Source organism: Mobula birostris, chromosome 8 (assembly GCF_030028105.1).
Source record: "Mobula birostris isolate sMobBir1 chromosome 8, sMobBir1.hap1, whole genome shotgun sequence".
Classification (NCBI taxonomy): Eukaryota; Metazoa; Chordata; class Chondrichthyes; order Myliobatiformes; family Myliobatidae; genus Mobula; species Mobula birostris.
The window spans coordinates 101,299,626-101,325,767 of NC_092377.1; the positions used below are offsets into that span (position 1 = coordinate 101,299,626).

Consider the following 26,142-nt stretch of genomic DNA (forward strand, 5'->3'; position numbering starts at 1 on the left):
TATCTTGAGCCTTCTGTCTCCTGGTTATCTGCACTTTTGTTAAGAGGAATGTTTTGTTGCTATTTACCCTGTCGGTGCCTGCTTCCCCGCCCAAGCCCAGGCTACGCTGGTGAATAGCAGGGAAGCAGATCTTATATACAGATAAAGGAAAATAAAAAATGTTAATTTACAGGGTAAGTGGACAAAGTGAGGGATGAGATTTATTCTGCTAGATGCTTGTACTAAGTGAATGGGCAGAATAACCACCTTCGTGTTTGCAAGTCTATGATTCACATCCTGAAAAGCTTGCTTAAAGAAAATCTCCCACAATTTTTTTTCCCATTTTAAACGTCGTCAACCTCCAATATACGTCGCGCAATAAATGCCAATGCAATTCTAATCTCCGGAAATTACCGAACGGTGTCGCCCCAGAGTTTCATATCCTCCGGAAATAGCCGATCCCGGACTCCCCTCCGGAAACTGCCGATCCTGGACTCCCCTCCGGAAATAGCCGATCCCGGACCCCCCCCCACCTCCACCCCTCCGGAAACTGCTGATCCCGGGACTCTCCCCGGAAACAAGCTGATCCCGCGTTTTCCGCTCGGAAACGTCGATTCCCCGCGTCCCCTCCGGAAACAGCCGATCCCACACCTCCGCTCCGGAAACAGCCGAAGCCTTCGGTCCTCCGGAGATAGCCGAAGTCTTTAGCCCGTCCCCTCCAGCCGCCCCTCCTCCTCTCTCCTCTGCCTCCAAAAGTGTCTCCGGCCGCTACCGCCGGCCTACGGTTCGCCGCTGTCATGGCGAAGGGTCACAGCTTAAAACTCACGCAACGGAACAGGTGAAACGGAGGAGAGGAGGGAAAAGTGAATTCGTAGAAGAAAATAAAATCACCTCAGGAGATAAAAGTTGGGAGTTTCTGGTGAAGAGTCGGAGTGTGCTGCCGCGACGACGTTTAAATCATTGCTGGCCCACTTTCTGTACAGTTTTCTATTTTATTTTAAATTCAGTGTGGTTGCTTTGAAAAGAAGGGCTGAAGGCAAAGTTCTGTCTGGAGTGGGAGCTGTGAGCTTCATATCGTGCCAGCGACATGTCCGAGTCCAACGTGAAGGTGGCGGTGAGGATTCGCCCCATGAACAGGAGAGGTAGATGTTCCACGTTATCATCATCGAAAATCGTTTGCCCCACTTTATAGCCTCCTCTTGGGTTTGATTTATTCACGTTAGTAGGAGGAAGAGCGAGGCTTAAGCTTATAAGAGTGTCCTTCACCACACCAAGTTTGCCCTCTCCTGATGAGTCCGCGTATAATTAAAATATTAAATGACTTTCAGTAATCTTCATAAATATTGCATTTCTTCTTGAATGTAGCTTAAAAAGACGATTGCGTTGCTGGTTTTCTTAAATATGAGAAACGAAGCACTAAAATTCCTGCCTCGAATCACAAAGTCACACTTGAATGTAGATAAGTCTGCAGTAAGTTGACTAGTTTCTGACGTATCAATTTATTGTGGGGGGGGCAGGGCTTTGTTTTAAAAGTTTGGGTGGAGGAAGAAAAAATCGAGGAAAGGCTGAGTCACTTCATGAATAGAAGGTGTTTCTGTTGATCACCTGTTGACTGGATTCTGGCTATTAAACTTGAGGGGTTTGTGTCGTTTGATTTCTGCCCTTTCGTAGTGTTGAAATTATGGAATTGAAACAGTTGTTTTTCAATGGTTAGTAGTAATATGAGCCAGAAGTCCATGTTGGTTTCAGGATCTGCTTTCTTATAGTTATCTGTATATCTGGAAGATTTTCATACTTGGCTTCGATCATCCCTGGTTTTGTGTTTGTTTTCTGTTTAATTTTTAACAATGTGTAAAAGAAACAGGATTTCTTCCTGATAGCAACAGATTTTTCCTTCTGAATGGGAAAACTATACAGTTCATCAGCTGACTAGGTTGCTTTTGTGCTTTGACCAGAGATTTCCTGCTTAAGCTTTTGTCTCTTTTAATTAAAAATTGTAAGAAGGCACTGTGTGTCACAGGCCAAAAATCCAACAGAAATTCTCCTTTGTGAGGGGTGCCAGTAGTCAAAAGCCAAATTCCAAAGGAGTGAATTTTGAATCAAAATATATTTCCACCTGTACTCCTTGTACAGAAACAAAAATTAGTATTTATATTGTGCTTTAATGAAATCCTTCAAGATATTTGCAGGAGTGACACTTGGACAGCAAGAGCTGTGGTCCTTGCCTGTTTTAAAGGCCTTTAGACTTCTGCCTTATTGCTCATTCTAAAGCCTACACAGCATCACTTTCACTTTGAGTATACAACAGAAGCCTTGATTTTTTTTTAAAAAACAAGCTATCCCAATGTACTAAAGCAGGTTATGGAACCATACCAGAATATGTTGTTTTGTAGCAGCAATACATAAAATATACTAAAGATTACTATAAGAATACATATACAAAAATAAATAGTGTAAAAACATTAAAATAGTGGAGCCGCGGTTATGGGTTCATGGACCATTAAGAAACCTGATTGAGGAGTGACAGAAGCTGTTCCTAAATCACTGAGTATGCACCCTCAGGCTCCTGTACATTCTCCCTGATGGTAGTAATGAGAAGTGTCTTGGGTGATGGGGGTCCTTAAGGTTGGATGGCACCACCTTGAGGCTTCACTTTTCGATGATGGGGAGGCTCAGTTTACAAACTTTGCAGCTTTCCTGATCCTGTGCATAGAGTTATAGAATACTACAGCATGGAAACAGGCCCTTCAGCCCATCTAGTCCATGACAAACTATTGATCTGCCTAGTCCCACCGACCTGCCCTCAGACCAACCAAAGACCGAATTTCTCTTAAATGTTGAAGTCAACCCCACGTCCATCACTTCCGTTGGCAGCTCGTTCTACACTCTCACCACTCTTGAGTGAAGAAGGTCCCCCTCATACATTTCACCTTTCACCTTTAACCCATGATCCCTAGTTTTAGTCTCACCCAACCTCAGTGGAAAAAGCCTGCTTTCATTTACCCTATCTATACCCCTCATAATTTTGTATGGCTCTATCAAATCCTCCCTCAATCTTCTTTGTTCTTGGGAATAAAGTCCTAACCTCTTAAACCTTCCCCTATAACTCATGTCCTCAAGTCCTGGCAACATCCTTGTAAATTTTCTCTGCCTTCTTTCAATCTTAATTACATCTTCCCTGTAGGTAGGTGAGCAGAACTGTATATAATACTTCAAAGTGGGCCTCATCAACATCTTCCATAGTTTCAACATAATGTCCCAATTCCTGTACTCAGTACATTGATTTATGAAGGCTAATGTGCCAAAAGCTTTCTTTATGACCCTATCTACCTGTGATGCCACTTTCAAGGAATTGTGGATCTGTATTCCAAGATTCCTCTGTTTGACTGCACTCCTCAGTGCCCTAACATTCCCTGTGTAAGATCTACCCTGGTTGGTCCTACTGAAGTGCAATACCTCACACATGTTTGTATTAAATACCATCTGCTATTTTTCAGCCCATTTTTTCTAGCTGGTCCAGATTCCACTGCAAGCTTTGATAGTTTTCCTTACTGTCCACTACACCCCCAATCTTGGTGTCATCTGCAGATTTGCTGATTCAGTTTACCACATTATCATCGAGGTTATTGATATAGATGACAAACAGCACCGATCCTTGTGGCACACCACTAGTCACAGGCCTCCAGTCAGAGAGGCAACCCTCCACTACCACTCTCTGACTTCTTCTGTGAAGCCAATATCTAATCCAATTTACTACCTCCTCTTGAATGCCAAGCAACTGAACTTTCTTGACCAATCTCCTATGTGGGACCTTGTCAAATGGCTTGCTGAATGTAGACAACATCCACTGCCTTGCCTTCATCTACTTTCCTGATAACTTCCTTGTGAGACTTTTAAGATTTGTTAGACGTGACTTGCTGCACACAAAGCCATGTCGACTATCCCTGATCAGTCCTCACCTATCCAAATACATATATAGAACAGTACAGCACAGGAACAGGCTCTTTGGCCACAATGTTGTGCCAAACCAGCTAAAATTTAAATCAAAAAAACCCCAAAAAACTAATCACTCTTACCTTCTTTTATTCCCCACTAAGGCCTCTTCTCACCATCTGCTGTTCACCTCCCCTTGGATCCCCTCCTTCCCTTCCTCCTATGATCCACTCTGCTCGCCTATCAGATTCCTCCTTCTCCAGCACTTTATCATTCCTGCCCACTTGTCTTCACCTATCACCCAGCTATCCTCCTTCCCCTTCCCTCTCCTCACCTTTTTATTCTGGTGTCCAGCCTCTTCCTTTCCAGTCTTGAAGAAAGGTCTTGACCCAAAATGTTGACTGTTTATTCATTTACATAGATGCTGTCTGATCCGTTGAGTTCCTCCAGCATTTTGTGTGTGTTGCACATGTATACAATGTGTTGTAAGAATATTCAGGCCCCAACCCTTTGTTCACGTAAATGAATATTACAACTAGGGATTTAGATCAATTTAACTGAGAATTTTTCTTTTTTCTCCTTTTTTTTCCACAGTAGAGCCCCAAAAAACAGGGAAAATTGTAAAGCATTAAAAACTAATACTTTTAAAAACATTAACAACTGAAAAGTCAGCAATTCAACAGTATTCATCCTCCTTTGCTCTTACTTAGTTGAGCCACCTCCTGTAGCTGTTACATCCAGTAGTCTTTTTGGATATATCTCTTCTTAGCTTTGTACAATGTGATGGTGCAAGATTTGCAGATTCCTTCTTGCAAAATTGCTCAAGCTGAGCCAGGTTAGTTTGGGAGTGGCAATGGACAGCAATGCTGAGGTCTTGCCAGAGATGTTTGATTGGATTAAGGTCAGGACTCTGGCTGGTCCACTCAAGGACATCAATTTTCTTCATTTGAAGTCATTCTGTGGTTGCTCTGCAAGTGTGCTTTGGGTCGTTGTCCTGCTGAAAGATGAACTTTCTCCCCGTTTCATGCTTCTTGTCAGACGCTAGCATGCTTTTATCCAGGATCTGTCTGTATTTAGCAGCATTGTTCTTCCCATCAATCCTGACCAGATTTCCAGTCTGTGCTACTGAAAAGCATCTCCATACCTGGCTGATGCACAATACATGTACTGTTTAGTGTTGAGGCCAAAATGTTCCATTTTAGTCTCATCTGACCACAAGACCTTCTTCCACAACTTTACAGTATTTCTAAGTGACGCTTTGCAAACTATTTACAGGCAAGGATATGCTTCCGTACCATAGTGTTTCGTGGTAATCTAAATGCTGGTTAAGTGCTGTGAGAATACCTGCTTCCAGGAATTGTATTCCAGGTTTCAGACAACCTCTGGGTAAAAGGAAATGTTTCTCAAGTCCCCTCTATATCTCCTAACCCTTAAACCTCTGGTCTCTGGTTGACAACTCTACTAAAGGGAAACACTTCTTACTGTCTACTTTATCTTTGCCCCTCACACTTTTCTACACCTCAGTTTTATTAGACTGTAAGACCATAAGATATAGGAGCAGAATTTGGCCCATCGAGTCTGCTGCACCATTTCATCATAGCTGATCCATTTTCCCTCTCAGCCCCAATCTCCTGCCTTCTCCTCATATCCCTTCATGTCCTGACTAATCAAGAATCTTATCAACCTCTGCCTTAATTATATATAAAGACGTCATCCACAGCTGCCTGTGGCAAAGAATTCCAAGATTCACCACTGGCTGAAGAAATTCCTCCTGGTCTCTTTTCTAAATGGACGTCCGTCTATTCTGAGACTGTGTCCTTTGGTCTTAGACTTCATCCACTATAGGAAATATCCTCTCCACATCCACTCTTTCGAGACCTTTCAACATTCGATAGGTTTCAATGAAATTTCCCACCCGCTCCACCCAGTGAGAATTCCAGTGAGGAAAGGCTCAGAGCCATTAAATGCTCCTCATATGATGAGCCTTTCAATCCTGGAATTATTTTCGTGAACCTCCTTTGGACTCTGTCCAATGTCAGCACATCCTTTCTTTGATAAGGGACCCAAAACTGCTCACAATACTCCAAGTGAGGCCTCACCAGTGCCTTGTGAAGCCTCAAGATTACACCTTTTCTTTTAGCTAGTCCTCTTGAAATGAATGCTACCATCACATTTGCCTTCCTCACCACTGACTCAACCTGCAAACTAACCTTTAGGGAATATTGAATTTTCTCTCTGTTTAGAAAATAGTCTATGCTTTTGTTTCTTCTATTATAGAGCATGACCTTAAACTTCTCAACACTGTATTCCATCTGCCACTTCTTTGCCCGTTCACCTAGTCTGCACAAGTCCTTTTGTAGCCTCTCTGCTTCCTCAATACTACCTGCCCCTCCACCTACTTTCATATTGTCCACAAACTTGGCCACATAACCATTAACACAAAATAATCTGCAGATGCTGGGGTCAAAGCAACACTCACAACACGCTGGAGGAACTCAGCATGTCGGGCAGCATCCGTGGAAAAGATCGGTCGACATTTCAGGCTGGAACCCTTCGTCAGGTGCAATGTTAGAAAAAAGAAGCAATCCCAACACGAGCCCCTGTGGAACACCTCTAGTTACCAGCAGCCAACCAGAAAAGGCTCCCTTTATTTCCACTCTTTGCCTTCTGCCAATCAGCCAATGCTCTATCCATGCCAGTATCTTTCCTGTAATACCATGGGCTCTTAACTTATTGTTCCTCTCTCATTCCCACCCTCTGTACTCTAAGAAAATAATCCCAGCCTATGAAGTTTCTCCATCCCAGCGAATTTGCTCTGCACCTTTTCCAGTGCAGTCCTGGCAGTGTGAAGACCAGAACTATACACAGTTATCCATTTGTGGTTATGGATAAACTGTTATGCACAGTTGAACTATAACCTTGTTGCTGTTACATTCTCTGACCTGGCTGATGAGAACAAGGATCCTGTATTCCTGGCATCAAGGAATTTTTACTACACTGCCGTTTGCATCTGTGATAGACCAGTATTATTCAACATATTTTGTACTTTCACAGCCACACATTCTAAACTTTGTTCCTTGCAGTCCTTCCTAACCTGAGTCACAGGGACACGGAGAGGTACGGCCTGCAAACTGGCCCATCCGCCCAGTCAGCCACTTGTTGACACCAATCTTCCATTCAACCCTTTTTCAATTCTTCCACATTTTCAACAGCTTCCTACACGGTAGGGGCAATTACCAGATTCAGATCCATTTATTTATCATGTGTACATGGTGAAATGTGTCGTGTGCACTAACAACCAGAGCAACCTGGGGATGGCCTGCTCGTGTCGCTGCACATTCCAGTGCTGGCATAGCCTACCCACAGTGTTCAGCAGGACAGCACAAGGAACCACACACCTGTGCATAGAGCCCATTTTACAATGACCAAATTAACTTCTGAACCCTCGTGTCTCAGGGATGTGAGGGGAAACTGGAATGACAGAGAGAATGTGCACACTCCACTCAGATGGTACTGGAGGCCGGGATTGAGCCCAGGTTTTTGGCACATTGAGACAGCGTCTCTACGAGTTGTACTGCCCCCTGCTCCACTCAGTATGATACTCCTACCTCTTCTGTACCAATTCCACTCAGCAGAGATTAAATCAAACTCATCTAGTTGCTGAGTGCTTTGGCTTGTCACAAAGAAGTGAAAAAATATATTAATTCCACTTCTTTCTCTCCCTCCAAATGTAAAGATTAAAGATGAGCTTTATTAGTCACATTTAGATTGAAATACACAGTGAAATGCATTGCTTGCATCAACGACCAACACAGTCTGAGGATCATGTTAGGGGCAGTGCCCAAGTGTTGCTATCCCTCTGGCACCACCATAGCATGCCCACAACCCACTAACCTTAACCCTAATTGTACATCTTTAGAATGTGGGAGGAAATCGAAGCAGCCCAAGGGATCACACGTACAATGAAAAGCATTGTTTGTATCAACGACCAACATGGTCTGAATGTGTGCTGGAGGGCAGCCCAAAAGTGACACCATGCCTCCAACATAGTGTGCCCACAAATTCCTAACCCTAAACCATACATCTTTAGAATGTGGGAGCACCTGGGGGAAATGCGCGGGGTCACGGAGAATGTACAAACTCCTTATAGTCAGTGACAGGAATCGAACCTTGATCTGTGATTTCTGGCACTGCAAAGTATTGCAGTAACAACTGTGCTACCAAGGATTACAACATCTCTGATTGAAGAGTGCTTCCACTACTATTCCTGTGTGCTCTCTATTCTCAGGCCAACTTCGCTTAAACCTTCTTAAATCACACACATGAGCTTCCCAGAGGTACAGTGTGTGCATTTGAAGAAGGTGCCCCCTACCTTAGAACTGTTCACTAAGAATCTGAAAGCCTCCAACTATACCGTGCTTCACAACAGCCATTAATTCTCCTCAGAGATGTACAAGGAAACGGGCCTGTTGTCCCAACTTATCATGGAGTAATACAGCACAGAAATAGGCCCTTTGGCCCAGCCCATTCATGCCAACCAGGTTGTCTACTTGGACTAGTCCTATTTCCCCACTTTCAGTCCTTATCCTTGTAAATCTTTCCAATCCATGCACTGTTAGACATTATAATTGCACCCATCTCTACCACTTCCTCTGGCAGCCCGTTTCATGTACCCACCACTCCCTGTGTGGAAAAAGTTGTGCTCAGACCTTTCTGCTTTTAGATCTTTCTGTTTTTATCCTCACTGGCACTGATGTTGTCCTTGCTGAAATCTTTAAGTAACTGTCTCAAAACAGACCACTGATTAAATCTTCAACCTACAAGTTCATCTGAAGGGAATCATTTCTCACGTTGCTTCTTATAACTTTGTACACCTCAGTTATGTTCCCTCTCCCTCCCCAACCTCACCCTTTTCCATGTCTGGATGAGTTCTGTGTTGGGTATTAGAAGTCAGTGAGCCATTTTACAGTATTTGTTATAATAAACTTTGTAAGGTTTAACTGACTTTTTACTACCTTGAAGCATTTATTTATGGCATGTTCTGTCTAGATACTTTTCACTGTAATTCAGTACATGTTGACAATGATAAATTAGTGCCAAAGTTAATTTTATTCATTTTTATATATTTATTCCTGCTGCTGTCTGCAAGGAGTATGTATGTTCTCTCTGTTACCATGGAGGTTTCCTCCGGATGCTCCAGTTTCCTCCCATTGTCCAAAGATGTACTGATTCAAAGGTTAATTGCTCATTGTAAATTGTCCTGTGATTAGGCTAGGGTGAAATAAGGCACAGCTTGAAGGGTCTGAAGGTCGCATTCTGCACTGTATCTCAAATTTCAAAGTATATATGTAACCTTGAGAATCATTTTCTTCTGGAAATGCTCAATAAATCTATAGAATAATAACCATAAAATCAATGAAAGACCACCACTCTTTGGCTAGATCAACATCTTCAATACAGTATATATCAGAAAGAAAAGAATTACAGATCCATGGTTCATCTTTAATACCATCAAAATGAAATTCCATTTCATCAAAGAAGAAATGGAAATAACTTCTGAAAGAGTTCTGAAGTGTTTCCAGGTGTTTGCAGATGACTTCCTTCGTAGAAATTGACAGAATTTTGTATCTAAACTCCACCTAAAGCACTTCCTCCAGCATTTGAAAGTTTGCAAAGATGTCTTGGCCTCTACACTCTTCTTCCTATCGGCAGCTCAGCCAAGGAAGCTTGTACTTTTCCAGTAACATCCATATGGTGATTTCAGGGCCTTGAAAGATTTATTTCATTGATATGGTTAAAAATATCTACCAGGTAAGCCAACCCATGGATATAGTCCTTTTTTCAAACTGTTCCAAGAATGGGTTTCTTTTTCTTCTGCCCTTAGTTTAAACAAGCCCTTCAAGACTTGTCCTCTTGAAAGCCAGCAAACTTCTGTGTGGTAGAGAAGCTCTTAATATTCTGCACCCATTTGTTGACAAAGTCTTTTAAATCTGTGATTATTCAGAGACCTGCGTCTTAAAAAAAAAATTTTTGTCTTTTATGGCTGTTGACGAAACTTCTTTCAAGGTTGTTGGAAGAGTCTTTGTTACCAGTGCATGTCTGTGTAAAAAAAAACAATGAGTGACGGCGACGTGAGGAGCATCCTTTTTCAGTAAAGTAGCAAAACCATATGTAATGCCAAGCATTGCAGGAGTTCCATCTGTACAGGGTATGAAGTTTTTCTTTACAGTCAAAGTTTTGTTCGCCAAATAAAACTTTACCATTTCCGAAACATCTTTGTAGTTCCCAAAATAAGAATTCTTTGATTGCGTCAGCATGTGGATAATGAACAAAAACAAGGAGCTGACTACATTGAGAAGTATCTGTAGTTTCAACCAGTTGCATACTGAATGGGAATTGAGGCTGCCAATACCTCAATGATCTGATCCAAAATGTTAAAAGATATATTAACTATTCTCGAGTGTATCATATTATTTGATATGGGAACTGCTTCCAGTTTTTTTCCTCTGTTCCAGTCTGCAAACCAGCTCAACCATTTTCAGTGCCCATGGCTTTACTGAAGTTTCTCCAATAGTGTGTAACTTCTTTTGCTTGGCAATCTGATAAGCAACTTTATAGGATGCTTCAAGAAAAGGTTTTTGTGAAATGGCAGATTCACAAGTTTTGGAAGTATCCCAACTTTGTTGAATTGAGATTTCTTCATAGTCATAGTCATACTTTATTGATCCTGGGGGAAATTGGTTTTCGTTACAGTTGCACCATAAATAATAAATAGTAATAGAACCATAAATAGTTAAATAGTAATATGTAAATTATGCCAGTAAATTATGAAATAAGTCCAGGACCAGTCTATTGGCTCAGGGTGTCTGACCCTCCAAGGGAGGAGTTGTAAAGTTTGATGGCCACAGGCAGGAATAACTTCCTATGGCGCTCTGTGCTGCATCTCAGTGGAATGAGCCTCTGGCTGAATGTACTCCTGTGCCCACCCAGTACATTATGTAGTGGATGGGAGACATTGACCAAGATGGCATGCAACTTAGACAGCATCCTCTTTTCAGACACCACCGTGAGAGAGAAAGTAAGTAAAACAGAATCTTTAGATGCTTTTTTAAGGATGGTCTTGTGTGAGGTGCTCTTTCAGTTTTTCTGGCTTCATACCTCCATTCGCAAGAATTTTTCTGCACAAAAAACACTGGTGTTTGTCCTGTTTGGTCCATTAATGCATGTGAAACCATAATTGTCATCATACTTCCTTTTCTTCAACATTTCAGCTTCAGTTGGGTTGGCAACAAGTATAACATAAATAAAGCTAAAATAAAATATTGGGTTCAATTGACATTTTTTGAAACTCAGTATTTTTGTATGATTTTTAAGCAATTTAATAAATCTGCAAAGAAATAAGTAATCTGTATGTTAACTAAGTGAAGTGTAAGATATTCAAGAAATTTGCTAAGTAAGTGAGATAAGGCAGGTTTTACAAATTATACAAAGTTTTAACACTTTTAATGGCTTTTAGATACTCGGATAGACTCAAGGATGACAGCAATAGCTTGGGCATCATGCCCTGCCTGGAGTTCAGCTGTTGTTGCACGTGGAGACACGTGGTATTACAAAAGGCCGAGTGGCCTTACGGAATTCAATTGAATTCTCAATTGAACTGTCCTGTTTGCAAAACATTAACAAACAATAAAAATGACTCACCACCTTCTACACATTGATCAACAAGCAATTGTAGATGGGGAATGATGGAGAGAAACTTGGATATCTGGGTCATAAATGAGGGAACACGTGACTTCACTGCTTGGTGACTGAACGACTACCAGGTGCAGGGCTGCTCGATCGTTGTCCAGCTACGTTGCACAAGACAGTCAGGGAGATTGTGATTACATTCGAACTAGCGGTGGGTCTAATAACTGCCATAATTTTGAAGTAATGATGAGTGTGCTATAAACAATATTTTGTGTTTACGGTATTGATATGAAAATATCTGTGATTTCTATTGGTGACAAAGTCACATGAAATGTGGTTTGTTGTCTACATTCATAATTGATGGAAAATCTAAATTTCAGTTTGAGGTTGGTGAAATTAAAGATGTAATTTTTTACCAATCCAAGTGCACAGACTCTGCCCCCTTGGAAGCTATCCATGGACCCCTGGTTAAGAGCGCCTACTCTAGGGCCAATATGCAAAACACAGTACATCCAGCCACACACAGTACATGCTGTCACAAAATAAGGTTAGCACAAGTCTCTGAATGTCATGGCCTGAAGACTGATAGTTCATGGGATGTTGTCCTGGAGCTAAGTTTCTGCAAGAAGAAGCACGCAGCAATTCCTTATTTTAAGCTGGGTCAGCCACAGATGCAGACATATTCTCAAACTGGTAGTGGTATATGTTGGTATCAAGATTTTATTTAAATAAAAATAATACAAAATATTCCAGATGATCTTATTTATGTGGAAAGGCTGTGCTGCAGGGGCATCATTTCAAAGAATTGTTGGAGACGTGCAGGAAGAATACAACAGCTTGCAAACAAACAGCGCGGTGTTTTCAGCATCAGAAACACCCAAGTCAGCAACTTCTTGACAAAAAGTTGACTGTGATGTTGCCCAATTGCTCACATTGTAAACACTCTTCAGTTCAAAATGAGAGAGAAAGAGATGGCATTAACATGGTTTTTTTTACTTCTTTGTGACATGCCAAAGCATCTAGTAGCTGAATGAGTTTGGTTTTATTTCTGCTGTAGTGAAATTTGGTATTGATTTGCGCACGTCAAACTCCCACACGTACAAAGGCGAGACTAAACTGCATTTTTCTTGCACCATCCCTGAGCCAAGAGTTTCTAAATACTTCACATTAGTTGAACTACTTTTTGGATAAACAGTCACAATTATGATGCCGTTAATTTGGACAATCCGTTGTGATCAAGGATGACTTTTATCTCCTGTGTTTATGGTTCTTACGTGACTGATGAAGTCATTGTGGGACAGATGGGGCAGGAAGTGCCTGATCGGATGGGTGGGTGCAGGAATAATTGTGAGTTGGTGGCTTCCCAGTATTGTGAATGAATAAAATCAAGATCCTTGGTAATGCTCCTTCTCCTCTTGACTTTCATGGGCCAGACAATGCCAGCAGGTACAGTGGGGGTCTTATTTTTTTTCCCCAAGGTGGCTTTGAGGACATCCTTGAATCTTTTCCTCTGACCACCTGGTAATCTCTTGCCTGGTGTTGAGTTTCTGAGCAATGTGGCTTGCCCGTTGCACCCAACTGAGTGTAACTGGGGCTTTGGTGTTGTGTATGTCCGTGTGACATGTGACACTGATAGTGAACTTGGAGAGTTTTGTGGCGATGATGTTGGTGCAGATATTTTTCTAGTGCCTTGAGGTGCTGTTCATTGTTAATACAGGTCTCGGAAGCCTATTGAATGGGCGGGATCAATGCTACTTCAAGGCCATAGTTTTTGTGCTGGGTTTGGGATTTTAATCCTCAGTCAACCAAAAAGGTGCTGATGGTGTGAAGGCAGTGGTAAGGTTTATCATTGACATTGGCCATCACTGAGAAATTGCTCTGCAGATACAATTTGAGTTCCAAGTTTTTAGCATCTTGTTGTGAACCCTTATTGCTAAACGTGCAGTGGGGGCAGATAGGTTTTTTTCTTGTAGATGTTGAATGTAAGGCCCATCCCATCGTATACTTTAGAGAATGATAACTTGGCACTCAGTGCGAAAACAGAAGCATGTTCAGAATGCTGTTGCACGCGTATGAAAGTGACTCCCTCCAGTCTAGTGTAGTGTGATGATGACTGGGCAATTTTCTGATGTGAAGTTGATTAAAGCCAGTCATTAGGAGTAACTCCTGGTTTTTCCTCAGAGTTCCTTCACATCTTTTTCTTTATCTCATTGAGCAAGGTTGAGGATACATTGCTTCGGTCCAGATGTTAACCCTGTGGTGACAGGTGAATCTTGTGCAGCATCCCGAAACTATGCTGCAGGCTGATGGACAACTGGATGGTTGGCTTGCACTGTTATATGCTGTTGCTGCATGAATTTCATCTTCGAGTGTCCTTCCTGATATTCAGGATCATCTTTGCTTGCCCCTCCGCATATTAGACCATAAGAGCATAAGCCATAGGAGCAGAATTAGGCCATTTTGCCCATTCAGTTTGCTCGGCCATTCCATCATGGCAGATTTATTATCCTTATTATTATCCCCATTCTTTTATTAGATTAAATTATGAGGACACTCAGTCCTCGGTTATTGTCATTTAGAAATGCATGCATGCATTAAGAAATGATACATTGTTCCTCTGGAGTGATATCACAAAAAAAAACAGGACAAACCAAAGACTAACACTGACAAGACCACATAATTATAACATATAGTTACAGCAGTGCAAAACAATACCATAATTTGATAGAGCAGACCATGGGAACGGTAAAAAAAAGTCTCAAAGTTCCAATCGACTCTCGGTAGTCCCGATAGCAGGCAGCAGGAGGGAGAAACTCTCTCTGCCATAAACCTCCAGGCACCGACAACTCTAAATGCATTGGAAGCACCCGACCCCAGCTGACTCTGAGTCCGTCCGAAAACTTCGAGCCTTCGACCAGCCCTTCGACACCGAGCGCCATCTCTGCCGAGTGCTTTGACCCCATCCCGGCCGCCGAGCAACAAGCAAAGCCAAGGATTCCGGGCCTTCCCCTCCGGAGATTCAGGATCACACAGTAACAGCGACAGTGAAAAAGGCATTTCAGAAGTTTCTCCAGATGTTCCTCTGTTCTCTCACGTCTGTCTCCATCAAATCAGGATTGTACATGGCACCCTACTTGACAGATAACAGATATTCACCGGAGTGACCGTACAAGCTGCGTTGCGCCACCACCTTCTCCTCCTCCTTTCTCCCTGTAACTTTTGATGTCCTGACTAATGAAGAACCTATTAACCCCTGCTTTAAATATACCCAATGACTTGGCCTCCACATATGTCTGTGGCAATGAATTCCTCAGATTCACCACCACATATTCTGAGACTGTGCCCTCTGTTCCTAGACTCGCCTACTACAGGAAACATCCTATCCTCATTCACTATCTTGGCTGTTCAATATTCAATAGGTTTCAGTGAAATCACTCCCATGCTTCAAAATTTTAACAAGTACAGGCCCAAAGCCATCAAGTGCTCCTCGTATCCTCATTCTCATGAACATTGTCTAGACCCTTTCCAATGCCAGCACATCTTTTCTTGGATAAGGAGCCCAAAACTGCTCACTATGCTCCAAGTGCAGTCTGATCAATGCTATATAAAGCCTCAGCTATTTGTGTATTGATAATCTACCTTATTCCAAGACGATGTCAGTTTTTCCCCTGAGATTTTGAGAATGTCCTTGGGATGTTTTCTCTGGAGGGTTCACTGACAGAGTTCAGAATGAAGTCCTCATTTTACAGGTCTGGTATCAGAATCAGGTTTATTTTCACTGGTGTATGTTGTGAAATCTGTTTTGTGGCAACAGTACAGTGCAATACATAAAAAGTTGCAGAAATAAATAATGCAAAGGACAAGAAATGAGATGGTGTTGATGGACCATTCATTGATTTGCTGTAAATGCTATTGTAGTTTAACTGAGCACTCATTCTGTATCAGTTCAGTGGAACTTTTCTCATCTGACTTAAAACTCTTCATCTGTTGAGGCAGGACTGTGAGCAAAGGTGAATTACTTTGCTTTGGTGATAAATCTGTATTAATTCTTCACAATGCTCTGCATGCACAGAATTTATTTCCATTAATAGTTGCCTGGAAACTCTTTGTCATCCATTACATTGGGATTGTAAGCCCTTTGCTATACATGTGCACCATGAAATCTTGAGCTTTCCACACAGATACTCGGAATCTATTGAAATATGAGTTAATTCATTTGCATACATCTCCCATTGCTCTTTATAACTGACCTTGACATTCTGAATCAAGATTCACCTGATTCCTCTGTGACAATAATGTTAAAACCTGGCCCTTTTCTATCTGCTAATCCAACAAATTTCAAACTGGTCAAATTAAAAAGATAAGTAAAACAATTTACTGCGTGAAGCTCTGAGAGTTTGAGAGTCTGATTGGCAGAGTAGAATTGATATTAGATGTCCCTTTCTGAATATCCAAAATGTGGTCTTGTTAAGTGGGAATTTGTGTGCTTGAGAGCCTTGTCATTTGTGCTTGCCGAGTTTGAGCAAGAGCTGAACAAAAATTAACAAGTAAAAATTAATAAGTCACATATAAGGTCACAGATAAGGCATTAGGATTTATTGATGTCGAGGCAACAACAGAGGTATTCATGGAGAAAAGAAGGATGGTTCCTTCACGATTTTACTATTTCATTGATTTTAATCTGAACCCAGATTAGAGTTTCAGTGGTGAGGATGATAGCTTTGAATGCAAATTAGTTTCAGTGAGGGATTAATTTAAAGCTTCGGCTCTTTGTCAGTTCCACCTGTCACCTTCCAGATTCTGACATCGGATTCAGATTCAGATTTACTTGTTACATGCATACTGAAACATAGTGAAATGTGTTGTTTGCATTAACAACCAATACAACCGAAGATTGTACTGGAGCAGCCCTCTTCTTCCCCTCCCCCACCCATTGGCTTATTACCTCTCCCTTACATGGATCCACCTATTACCTACCAGCTCTTACTCCACCCCTTCCTTCTAACTTTCATACCAGCAATCTCCCCTCTTTCCAGTCCAGGTGAAGGGTCTCACCAAAAAACATCGATTGTCCATTTTCCCCTATGAATGTTGCCTGATCTACTGAGTTGCTATGTAGCTCCAGATTCCAGCATCAGAAGTCTCTTGTCTCAAAAATGCAGTCTTGTTGAATTAAGTATAGGCAGCATTCCTGTACTGTTACCAAAAGCACAAATCAGTACTGGTGAAATATTCCCTTTTTCCCCTGATGTTTACCAGTCGTATCAGGTTTCTGATACCGACTATGAACTTTTGGCTGAATTGACAATAGTTTTATTCTGTATTTTCCTCCTTCCACCACCCCCCCCCCAAGCCCTCAGCTGACTGCACCCGTTATTTTCATTCGCCATCACCTGCAGTGTGTACGGTAATATTTAGAGGGGCGAATGGGAAATGAACTCCAAATCCTCCAATCGCGCTTCTTTTAAAAACTCTTCCTTGCAATAGTTTGTTGGGAATTCTGTTGAATGGGCTTGTTTCAGTGCTTGATAATTTCTGCCAATCTGACATTTTATTGCTGTCCATATCAAGTTTAATATAATTAATGCAATTGTTTTACAGTACCAACAGCCACTAGTTGGGGTTTGATTCTTGCCATTGCCTATAAGGAGTTTGTGTGTTCTCCCAGTGGCCATGTGGGTTTCCTCCCACATTCCAAATACATTGCGATTAGTGTCAGTGAGCTGCGGTCAAGTGTGCTAACATGTGATGGCCGCCCAATACAGTCCTCACCGATTTGATGCAAATAACACATTTCACTCTGTTTCGATGTACATCTGACAATTAAAGCTGATTTTTAATGGACACACAGATGCAAAGAAAACCCGCCCTGCAGCAGCGTTGCAGACATGTAGCATCAGATAAGCAGTTGCCATCATCATCAGGTGCCATGCTCAGATTGAGCTTTGACTGCCATGGCCCACACACTCCTGTTTTGGGTCAAGTGGATCAATTCATTGGTATTCATTTCCAGTTCTCTGGCTGCTGCCTCCATCATCAAGCAACACACGTCAAAGTTGCTGGTGAACGCAGCAGACCAGGCAGCATCTCTAGGAAGAGGTACAGTCGACGTTTCGGGCCGAGACCCTTTGTCAGGACTAACTGAAGGAAGAGCTAGTAAGAGATTTCTCTTACTAGCTCTTCCTTCAGCTAGTCCTGACGAAGGGTCTCGGCCCGAAACGTCGACTGTACCTCTTCCTAGAGATGCTGCCTGGCCTGCTGCGTTCACCAGCAACTTTGTTGTGTGTTGCTTGAATTTCCAGCATCTGCAGAATTCCTTGTGTTTACGCCTCCATCATCATTTGTCTTTGCCTTCCTTTTGCTTTCTTTCCTTCAATCTTTCCCATAATTACCGTGCTTTCTAACTCCTCTTTCCTAATCACATGTCCAATGAAGTTACTTTGCCTTTTCATGATCTCATACATTATTTCTCTTTTTGTGCTTGCTCTGTTCATGACATCCTAGTTAGATATTCGTTTCGTCCATGATATTCTCTGCATCCTCCTCAAAAACCACATCTCTGCTGCTTCAATTCATTTCCTCATGTTAAGCAGTATTCACAGGAAAAGTATGAATATGAAATTGAAGCTCTGTCTTCTAGTTCTAAACACCATCATGGCTGGAAATCGCGCAGTAAGCTTTTTCTTTTGACTCCACGGTTCAAGGACTTGGACAGAAGAGATAAATAATAATCTAATTGATTTTCCTTGTTAGTTTTTCTCCCCCCTTCTTTCTTTATGATGATCACTGATTAATTTTGTTTCAAACAAGATATTTTGAATATCAGTTACTGAATATTTTTTATTTAGAGATTCAGCATGGTAACAGCATTCTGGCCCAACAAGTCCGCGCTGCCCAGTTAACCTGCTAACCCGTACGTCTTTGGGATGTGGGAGGAAACCAGAGCATCAGAAGGAAACCCATGCGGTCACAGGCAGAACGTATAAACTATTACAGCCAGTAGCAGCAATTGACTGCAGGTTGCTGGCACTGTAAGGCATTGTCCTAACCTCTGTGCAACCTTGCTGCCCAATATTGGTAGTACCCTCAACTACTGAGGGCCATCAGTGTAATTTTTAATGGGCTGAAATCCAATGAATTCGCACAGTTTTGGGAAACATCATATACAAGCTTTTATTCAGATTTTTTTCAGCAGGTAAGCTGAAATGTCAGTGAATGTGCTAATTGAAGGATGTTAGGAAATCACTCCTCCATTGTAATTATTCTGGGTTTGACTGATAATTACATGATGGGAAACGATGAGAATTGTGTAATTTGTTTGATCAATTTATCACAAGCAGGATTCTTTCATTATGGCAATAACGTGGAACATTTCTGAAGCTACTTAAAATGAACAGTGGGATTTAAAGGTGCAAATTATGACATGTGAGTTCTTATTACTGCTGTGTTCTTCAGGAAAGTGGTCAGGCTCAATTCCAAGTTGAGGATTAGCTTTAGTTATCACATGTACTGTGCATCAAATCATTGAAACGTATAGGGGAATGTATTGTTTTGCATCAACAGCAAACACAGTCCAAGGATATGTTGGTGGCAGCCCACAAGTATTGCCATGCTCTGACACCAGTGTAGCATGACCAAAACTTCAGAACCCTAATCCTGGAGAAAACCACAGTCACAGGGAGAACGTGCAAACTCCTTACAGACAGTAGTGGGAATTGAACCTTAGTCACTAACGCTGTGAAGCATTACTTTGATACTGTGCCAGTTCACTGCTTTGTATCATTTTCCAGAGATCACTGCGGAGAATTCCCATGGCCTAATGGGTAAGTGGGCTGGCATTGTTTGTGAAGCTCCCCCAACTTAACCTTATCCCTCACTCACCCTTGCTAAAAATAGATTATCTGGTCATTGTGGGAACCATTTATATAAATTGACTACAAGGTAACAAACCTTCAAAACATATTTCATTGTTTGTGAGGTGTTTTTGGATGTCCTGGTATGGATCTGGAAGGCAGCTTATAAATTGAAAACTCTTTTCAAAAGTATGTGGTCAGGAAGTAGACAGTGATTGTTGGCCCATGACTCATGCTGAATTTGTGAGGACTTTGCAATAGGTCTGCTCATGCCAATGCCACACCAGCAATCAGATATGACCCTTGTGATAAATCAGGAAACCTGGGGTTCCCCAGAGAGCAAGAGCTCATTCATTAAGAGGGGAGGGAGAGAGTTAAGGCACAGTAGCAATGATAACATACTGCTTGATGTGCTTGAGTACTGCTTCATAAATATTTTACTTCTCTGGTTGTGAGTTGCTAACAAACACAAAAGACTGGATGCTGGACTGTGGAGTATAACAAAGGCAAAGTTGAGTTTATTGTGCAACTCAGCTCGAACTTTGACTCTTTACTCATCTTTATAGATGCTGCTTGATTTGGTGAGTTCCTCCAGCATTTTCTATTTTGCTAAAGACTTCCAGCATCTGCAGAATCTCCTGTATTTATGTGTCGAGTTTATTGTCATCTACACAAGTACACGTATGCGCAGGTGCAAACTTACTTGCAGCAGCACCATAGGCACAGAACATCAAATAAGCAGCATTCACAAGAAAAACAACAACTAATGATAAATTATAAACAATTTTTATAAGAAAGAACAAATAAAACAATAGCCATTTTAGTGCAAAGCTGTGAAATTGGTCAAAGTGTTGCAGTGAAGTATTTCTGCTGAACTGGTTGTTTCAAGCACTAATCGAAGGGAATTAACTGTTCTTGAACCAGGTTTGGGACATCAGGTTTCTGTACGTCCTGCCCAATAGAAAAGAGGGCATTCATTGCCTGATGGTAGGGATCTTCGATGATAGATGATGTCTTCCTGTAGATATTACCAATAATGGGGAGAGATGTGCCCATGATGCATTGGGCAGAGTTCACTACTCTGCAGTTTTCAGTGTTCCTGCACGTTTGAATTATCAAACCAGACCATGTTGCAACCAGTCAGGACACATCTAACAGTACATCTGGAAAGCTTCAGAGTGGGTGCAGAATAGATTTACCAGGAAGTTGCATGGATTTCATTGAGAACATGTCTTAGGAGGATAGCTTTGGAGCAAAGGAGGATGAGAGGTAATTTGTTAGACATGTACAAGATGATAAAAGGCATAGATTGAGTGGAAATCCAAGCAACACGCACTAAATGCTGGAGAAACTCAGCAGGCCAGGCAGCATCTATGGGAAAGAGTTAACAGTTGATGTTTTGGGCTGAAACCCTTCTTCAGGATGAGAAAGGAAGGGGAGGTCAGAGTAAGAAGGTGGGGAGAAGGGAAGAAGTAGTACAGGGTGATAGGTGAAACCAGTTGAGGGGAAGGGGGTGAAGTAAAGAGCCAGGAAGTTGTTTGAAAGAAGTAAAGGGCTGGAGGAGGGTGACTCTTGATAGAGGAGAGAAAACCATGGAAGAAAGGGAAGAGGGAGGAACGCCAGAGGGAGGTGATGGGCAATAAAGGAGATGAGGTGAGAGAGGAAATAGGAAAGGGGAGTGCTAAAGGAGAGGGGAAGACAATTACCAGAAGCTCGAGAAATTGATGTTCGTGCCATCAGGTTGGAGATTACCTAGACAGAATAAAAGGTGTTACTCCTCCAACCTGAGTGTAGCCTAAATGCAGTGGTAGAGGAGGTCTGACTGACGTGTCAGAATGGGAATAGAAAGTGGAATTAAAATGGGTGGCTACAGGGAGATCTTGCTTTTCCTGGAAGATGGAGTGTAGCTGCTTGGCGAAGCGGTCTCCCAATCTATGTCAGGTCTCACAGATGTACAGAAGGCACACTGGGAACACTGGATACAGTAGATGACCCCAAGAAGTGTCGCCCCACCTGGAAGGACTGTTTGAGGCCCAGAATGATAGTGAGGGCACTGGCATGGGTCCCAGCTATGTTTGCCTTTTTGCCGGCTATGTGGAACAGTCTGTGTTCCAACCCTACACCGGTATTGCTTCCCAACTCTTCCTATATGACATCAATGACTACATTGCTGCTGCTTCCTGCACCCATTCTGAGCTTGTTGACTTTATCAAATTTGCCTCCAATTTCCGCCCTGCCCTCAAATTTACCTGGTCCATTTCTGACAATTCGCCCCCCCCCCCCCCCCCACCTTCTCATTCTCTCTGTCTCCATCTCTGGAGACAGTCTTGTCTGATATATTTTATAAACCCCTGGTTCTCACAGTTATCTGGGCTATACCTCCCATTCTGACACATCAGTCCATGGCCTCCTCTGCTGCTTTGAGGCCACACTCGGGCTGGAGGGGCAACACCTGTCTGGATAGCTTCCAACCTGATGACATGAACATTGATCTCTCGAACTTCTGGTAATTGTCCCCCACCCCTCACCATTCCCCATTCCTGTTTCCATCTTTCACCTTATCTCCTTACCTGGGCATCACCTCACTCTGGTGCTCCTCCCCTTCCCTTTCTTCCATTGTCTATCTTCTCCTATCAGATTTCCCCTTCTCCAGCCCTTTATCTCTTTCACCAATCAACTTTCCAGCTCTTTACTTCTGCCCCTTTCCCAGTTTCACCTATCACCTGCCAGCTTGTACAACTTCTTCCCCTCCTTCTGCCTTCTCACTCTGACTTTTCCCCTTCCTTTCCAGTCCAGAAGAAGGGTCTTGGCCGAAATGTTGAGAGTTTGCTCTTTTCCAGAGATGCTGAGTCCCTTCTCCATTTTGTGGGTGATGAATCGCTTCACTAAATGACTCCTTAACCAAATCTAACAGCTTTCAATCACTTAGTTATATTCAATGAGTCTGATACTTTGTGGGCAGACACTACATTAGTGATACCACCTAATTTTGCAACAATTGAAATCTTGGGTTGCTAATTTAGAATTTAACTGTGTGATAACTAGGGGAAATCTAGAAAATTAGATGACCAAATGAAAGGAAAACTGAAGCTTAGGTGATTTTTGTAGTGTACATTTTTTCCCCCATTCAGTTTCTTTCTTCACTCATAGGCATTAACAATAAGCTGGCATAGAAGGACGCACCTTTAGAACAGAGCTGGAGGCCATTCTTCAGCCAGAGGGTGGTGAATCTGTGCCATAGATGACTGAAAAGGCTAAGTCATTGAGCATGTGTAAAGCAGAAGCTGACGGGTTCTTGGTTAGTAAGGGCTTCAAAGGTTATGGGGAGAAGGGGGTTGAGAGGGATAATAAATCAGCCATGACAGAATGGTAGAGTAGACTTCATGGCCGGAATGCTCCTGTGTCTTATGGTCTTATATTGAGGCTTTGAGATAGTGAAGCTGTATGCCTTCACTTTATGCCTTCTATATCTACATTACATGCTTTCTACACACATTACAGTACTGTGATGTTATGTATGCTGTATATTCCATACCCTTTAATGAACATGGCATCAGAACAAGGCTTATTGTTTGCATAATGTTTTGCATGTGAATCAAGATGGCAGCTCAAGCCTAAAGTATTTTGTAATATTTGGCACCTTGCCATGTCTGCTGTAATTGGAAGCAAGTGAGATCTCGAAGCTTGTATATTGAGTATTGTGTGCAATTCTGGTCCCCCAGCTAGAGGAAGGATGGCATTAAGCAAGTAAAGATGTTGTAAAAATTTACAAGGACATTTCTGGGACTGGAGGACTTGGTTTGTAAGGAGCGGCTGAATAGGCCAGATCTTTTTCCGTGGAGTGTACAATGTTAAGGGGTGATTTTCTAGTATAAAATTATGAGGAGTGTAGACAAGGTGGGCAGTAACTGTCTTTTTCCCATGTTAGGGGAGTTTAAGATCAGAGGGCGCAGATTTAAAAAGAGAGAGGAAAGAATTAAGAGAGACCTGAGAGGTAACTTTTTCACACAGATGGTATGAGTTGCAATCTGCTGGAGGAAACTGTAGAGGCAGGTACAATTACTACGTCAAAAAGTTTTAGAAGGATATGGGCAAAACACAGGCAAATAGAACCGGCTCAGATAAACATCTTGGTTAACCTGGATGAGTTGGATTGAAGGGCCTGTTTCTGCGCTGCATGGTTCTCAATATTTCTTTCTATTTTTTATTTGGAGACACTGCATGGTAACAGCCCCTTCCGGCCCAGTGTGCCCACACTACCCAGTTACACCCATGTGACCAATTAGTCCACTAACCTGTATGTCTTTGGAATGTGGGAGGAAACCGGAGCACACCAGGGAATGCCACACATTGACGGGGGAACAGACAAACTCCCTACAGTCAGTGAACCCTGGTTACTGGTGCTGCAATCGTTTTATGAGATTGCGCCGCCCCAATTAATCACACACAGTGAAGCTGAATTATGTACCTTAGTAGTAGCTTAGTTGTGGAAGTTGTTGCTTTGGTCAATGTTTGCTGATGGAATTGGGTGATTTTCCATGTTTACATTTCTGTTAACTACCTTTATCTCATGACTCTGTGGCTGAACACAGCTCAAGTGCTATCTATAAATTTGTCAATGATTCCACTATAGCTAGAATCTCAGATGCTGATGAATGATGTAGAGGAGTGAGATAGTTTGGCTAGTTGAGTCGTGTTGTAACAGCAACTTCGCACTCATCATCAGCAAACCAAGGAAATGGTTGTGGATTTCAGGAAGGGGAAGCTGAGGGAACACATGCCGGACCTTAGTGAGAGGTTAGCACTGGAAAGGCTGAGCAGCTTCAACTTCATGGATATTAGCAACTTGAAGGATCTATCTTGGGGCCCAAACGCATCAGTGCTATCACGAAGAAGGCACGCCAGTGGCTCTACTTTGAGAAAATTTGGTATGTCACCAAAGACTTGCAAATTTCTACAGATGTACCGAGGAGAGCATTTGGTATGGAGGCTTCAAATGCACAGGATTGCAGGAGGCTGCGAAGGGTTGGAGACTCACCCAGCTTCATCATGGGCACGATCGTCCCCACCACTGAAGATATTTAAAAGAGGCAGTGTTTCAAGAAGGTACCATCCATCACAATGTCATGGTCTCTTCTGATCTTGGGGAGGAGGTACAGGAACTAGAAAATCTGTGCAAAATGACACAAGTAGCTTCTTGCCCTCCCCCTTCAGGTTTCTGAATGATCCATGATTCATTATTTCTTGCACTACATTTTAAAAATATTTTTAATAAGTATCTCACTGAAATGCTGCTGCAAAACAACAAATTTCCCATTGTGCGTCAGTGATAATAATTCTGATTTCTCCAGAACAGGTTTAAAATATTTTATCCTCAAGTATGACATTATGGACACTAATAGCTTTTGGTACATTCACCGATTTGCTATTTTAGCTTTTGAGTTTGGGCTACATACCATAGCCCAAGGATTGGACTTGGAACTACTGTACTCTATTTTTTATTATTGCTTGTTTAAAGCTGTGCGAAGTCTGCTGTTGCAGATTGAGTGTCCCCTGCTGCAAACAGTTCAAATGAGGTCAGGTGCCAAAAGTATCTTACAGATGAAAAATAAGTAGCAGGGAGAAATGGAGAGAAATAAAGATATCATGTACAAACTAAATTACAGGCTTAAAAAGTGAAAGTTAATGATTATGATGTTGCAAATGCTCTGTCCCTGAATTCTTCCACTTGCACTGATGTTTGTGGCATGCTCCATGAGGATATCTATTCCACTAAACACAATAGTTCAGTCCAATATGTCTCAATGCACAGCTTACAAAAAGTCGTGTATACAGCCCAGCCTATCACAGGAAAAACCCTCCCCACCACTGAGCACATCTACAAGGAGCAGCTTCCATCATCAAGAACTCCCACCATCCAGGCCATGCTCTCTTCTCACTGGTAACATCAAGGAGGAGGTACAGGAGCCTTTGGTCCCATGGCGCCAGGTTTAGGAACAGTTATTACCCCTCAACTATCAGGCTCCTGAACCAGTGTGGATAAGTTCACTCACCTCAACACTGAACTGATTTACTTTGTACTCAGAACAGCAGTCTTCACTGCACACTACTATTGGAGTTAATTTTGCTGTGGAGCCAGTGTAGCAAGGCATCTTTTGATGAAACTGCTGAGTGTGATGTGAGATTCCAGGGAATTTTTCCAGGCAGAATTAGACCGTTTGCAAAGAAATAGACTTTTGTTTTCTGTGCTGAAAAGACCAAGTCAGCTTCAGCGGACAGAAATTGATTGATCTGTGCCCAAATGCTGACAGAGGCATTAAGCTCCCATGCATTACGAATTTCTAATTTCTTGGCTATAAAATTACACTTGAAGAGGAATGAAATTGTGTTTGTTCACTCAGCATCGTAAATCATTCTCTAAATGAATACTTGGGTGGTGTGGTCATTGTTGTCATATAGTAGCACGCAAACTTGCACAGACTGCTGGAGATTGAGCCTGTATTTCAGTGATGCTAATTAAGAGATCAATGTGAAACTATTGACGAGGAGCGCACTACTTTGACTAGTGCCATGGGACATTCTCATATTGGATAGTCTAGATATCAGAATCTTTATAATATTTACTCTTGACAGTGTCACTCAGCTCAACACTGAACTGACTCCACAACCTATGGCCTCATTTTTAAGG

General features: G+C 42.1%; 1 protein-coding gene across 2 annotated transcripts in view; it reads left to right on the top strand.

Annotated features, from left to right (window-relative positions):
* The first annotated feature begins 644 nt into the window (after positions 1 to 644).
* Positions 645 to 26,142, top strand: part of LOC140201542 (kinesin-like protein KIF13B) — a 271,092-nt gene continuing 245,594 nt past the window's right edge. For both annotated transcript variants that reach the window (XM_072265811.1, XM_072265812.1), the window contains exon 1: positions 645 to 1,121. In XM_072265811.1, coding sequence (XP_072121912.1) covers positions 1,067 to 1,121 — 55 coding nt within the window. In that variant the 5' untranslated portion in view covers positions 645 to 1,066. The remainder of the gene's footprint in view (positions 1,122 to 26,142) is intronic.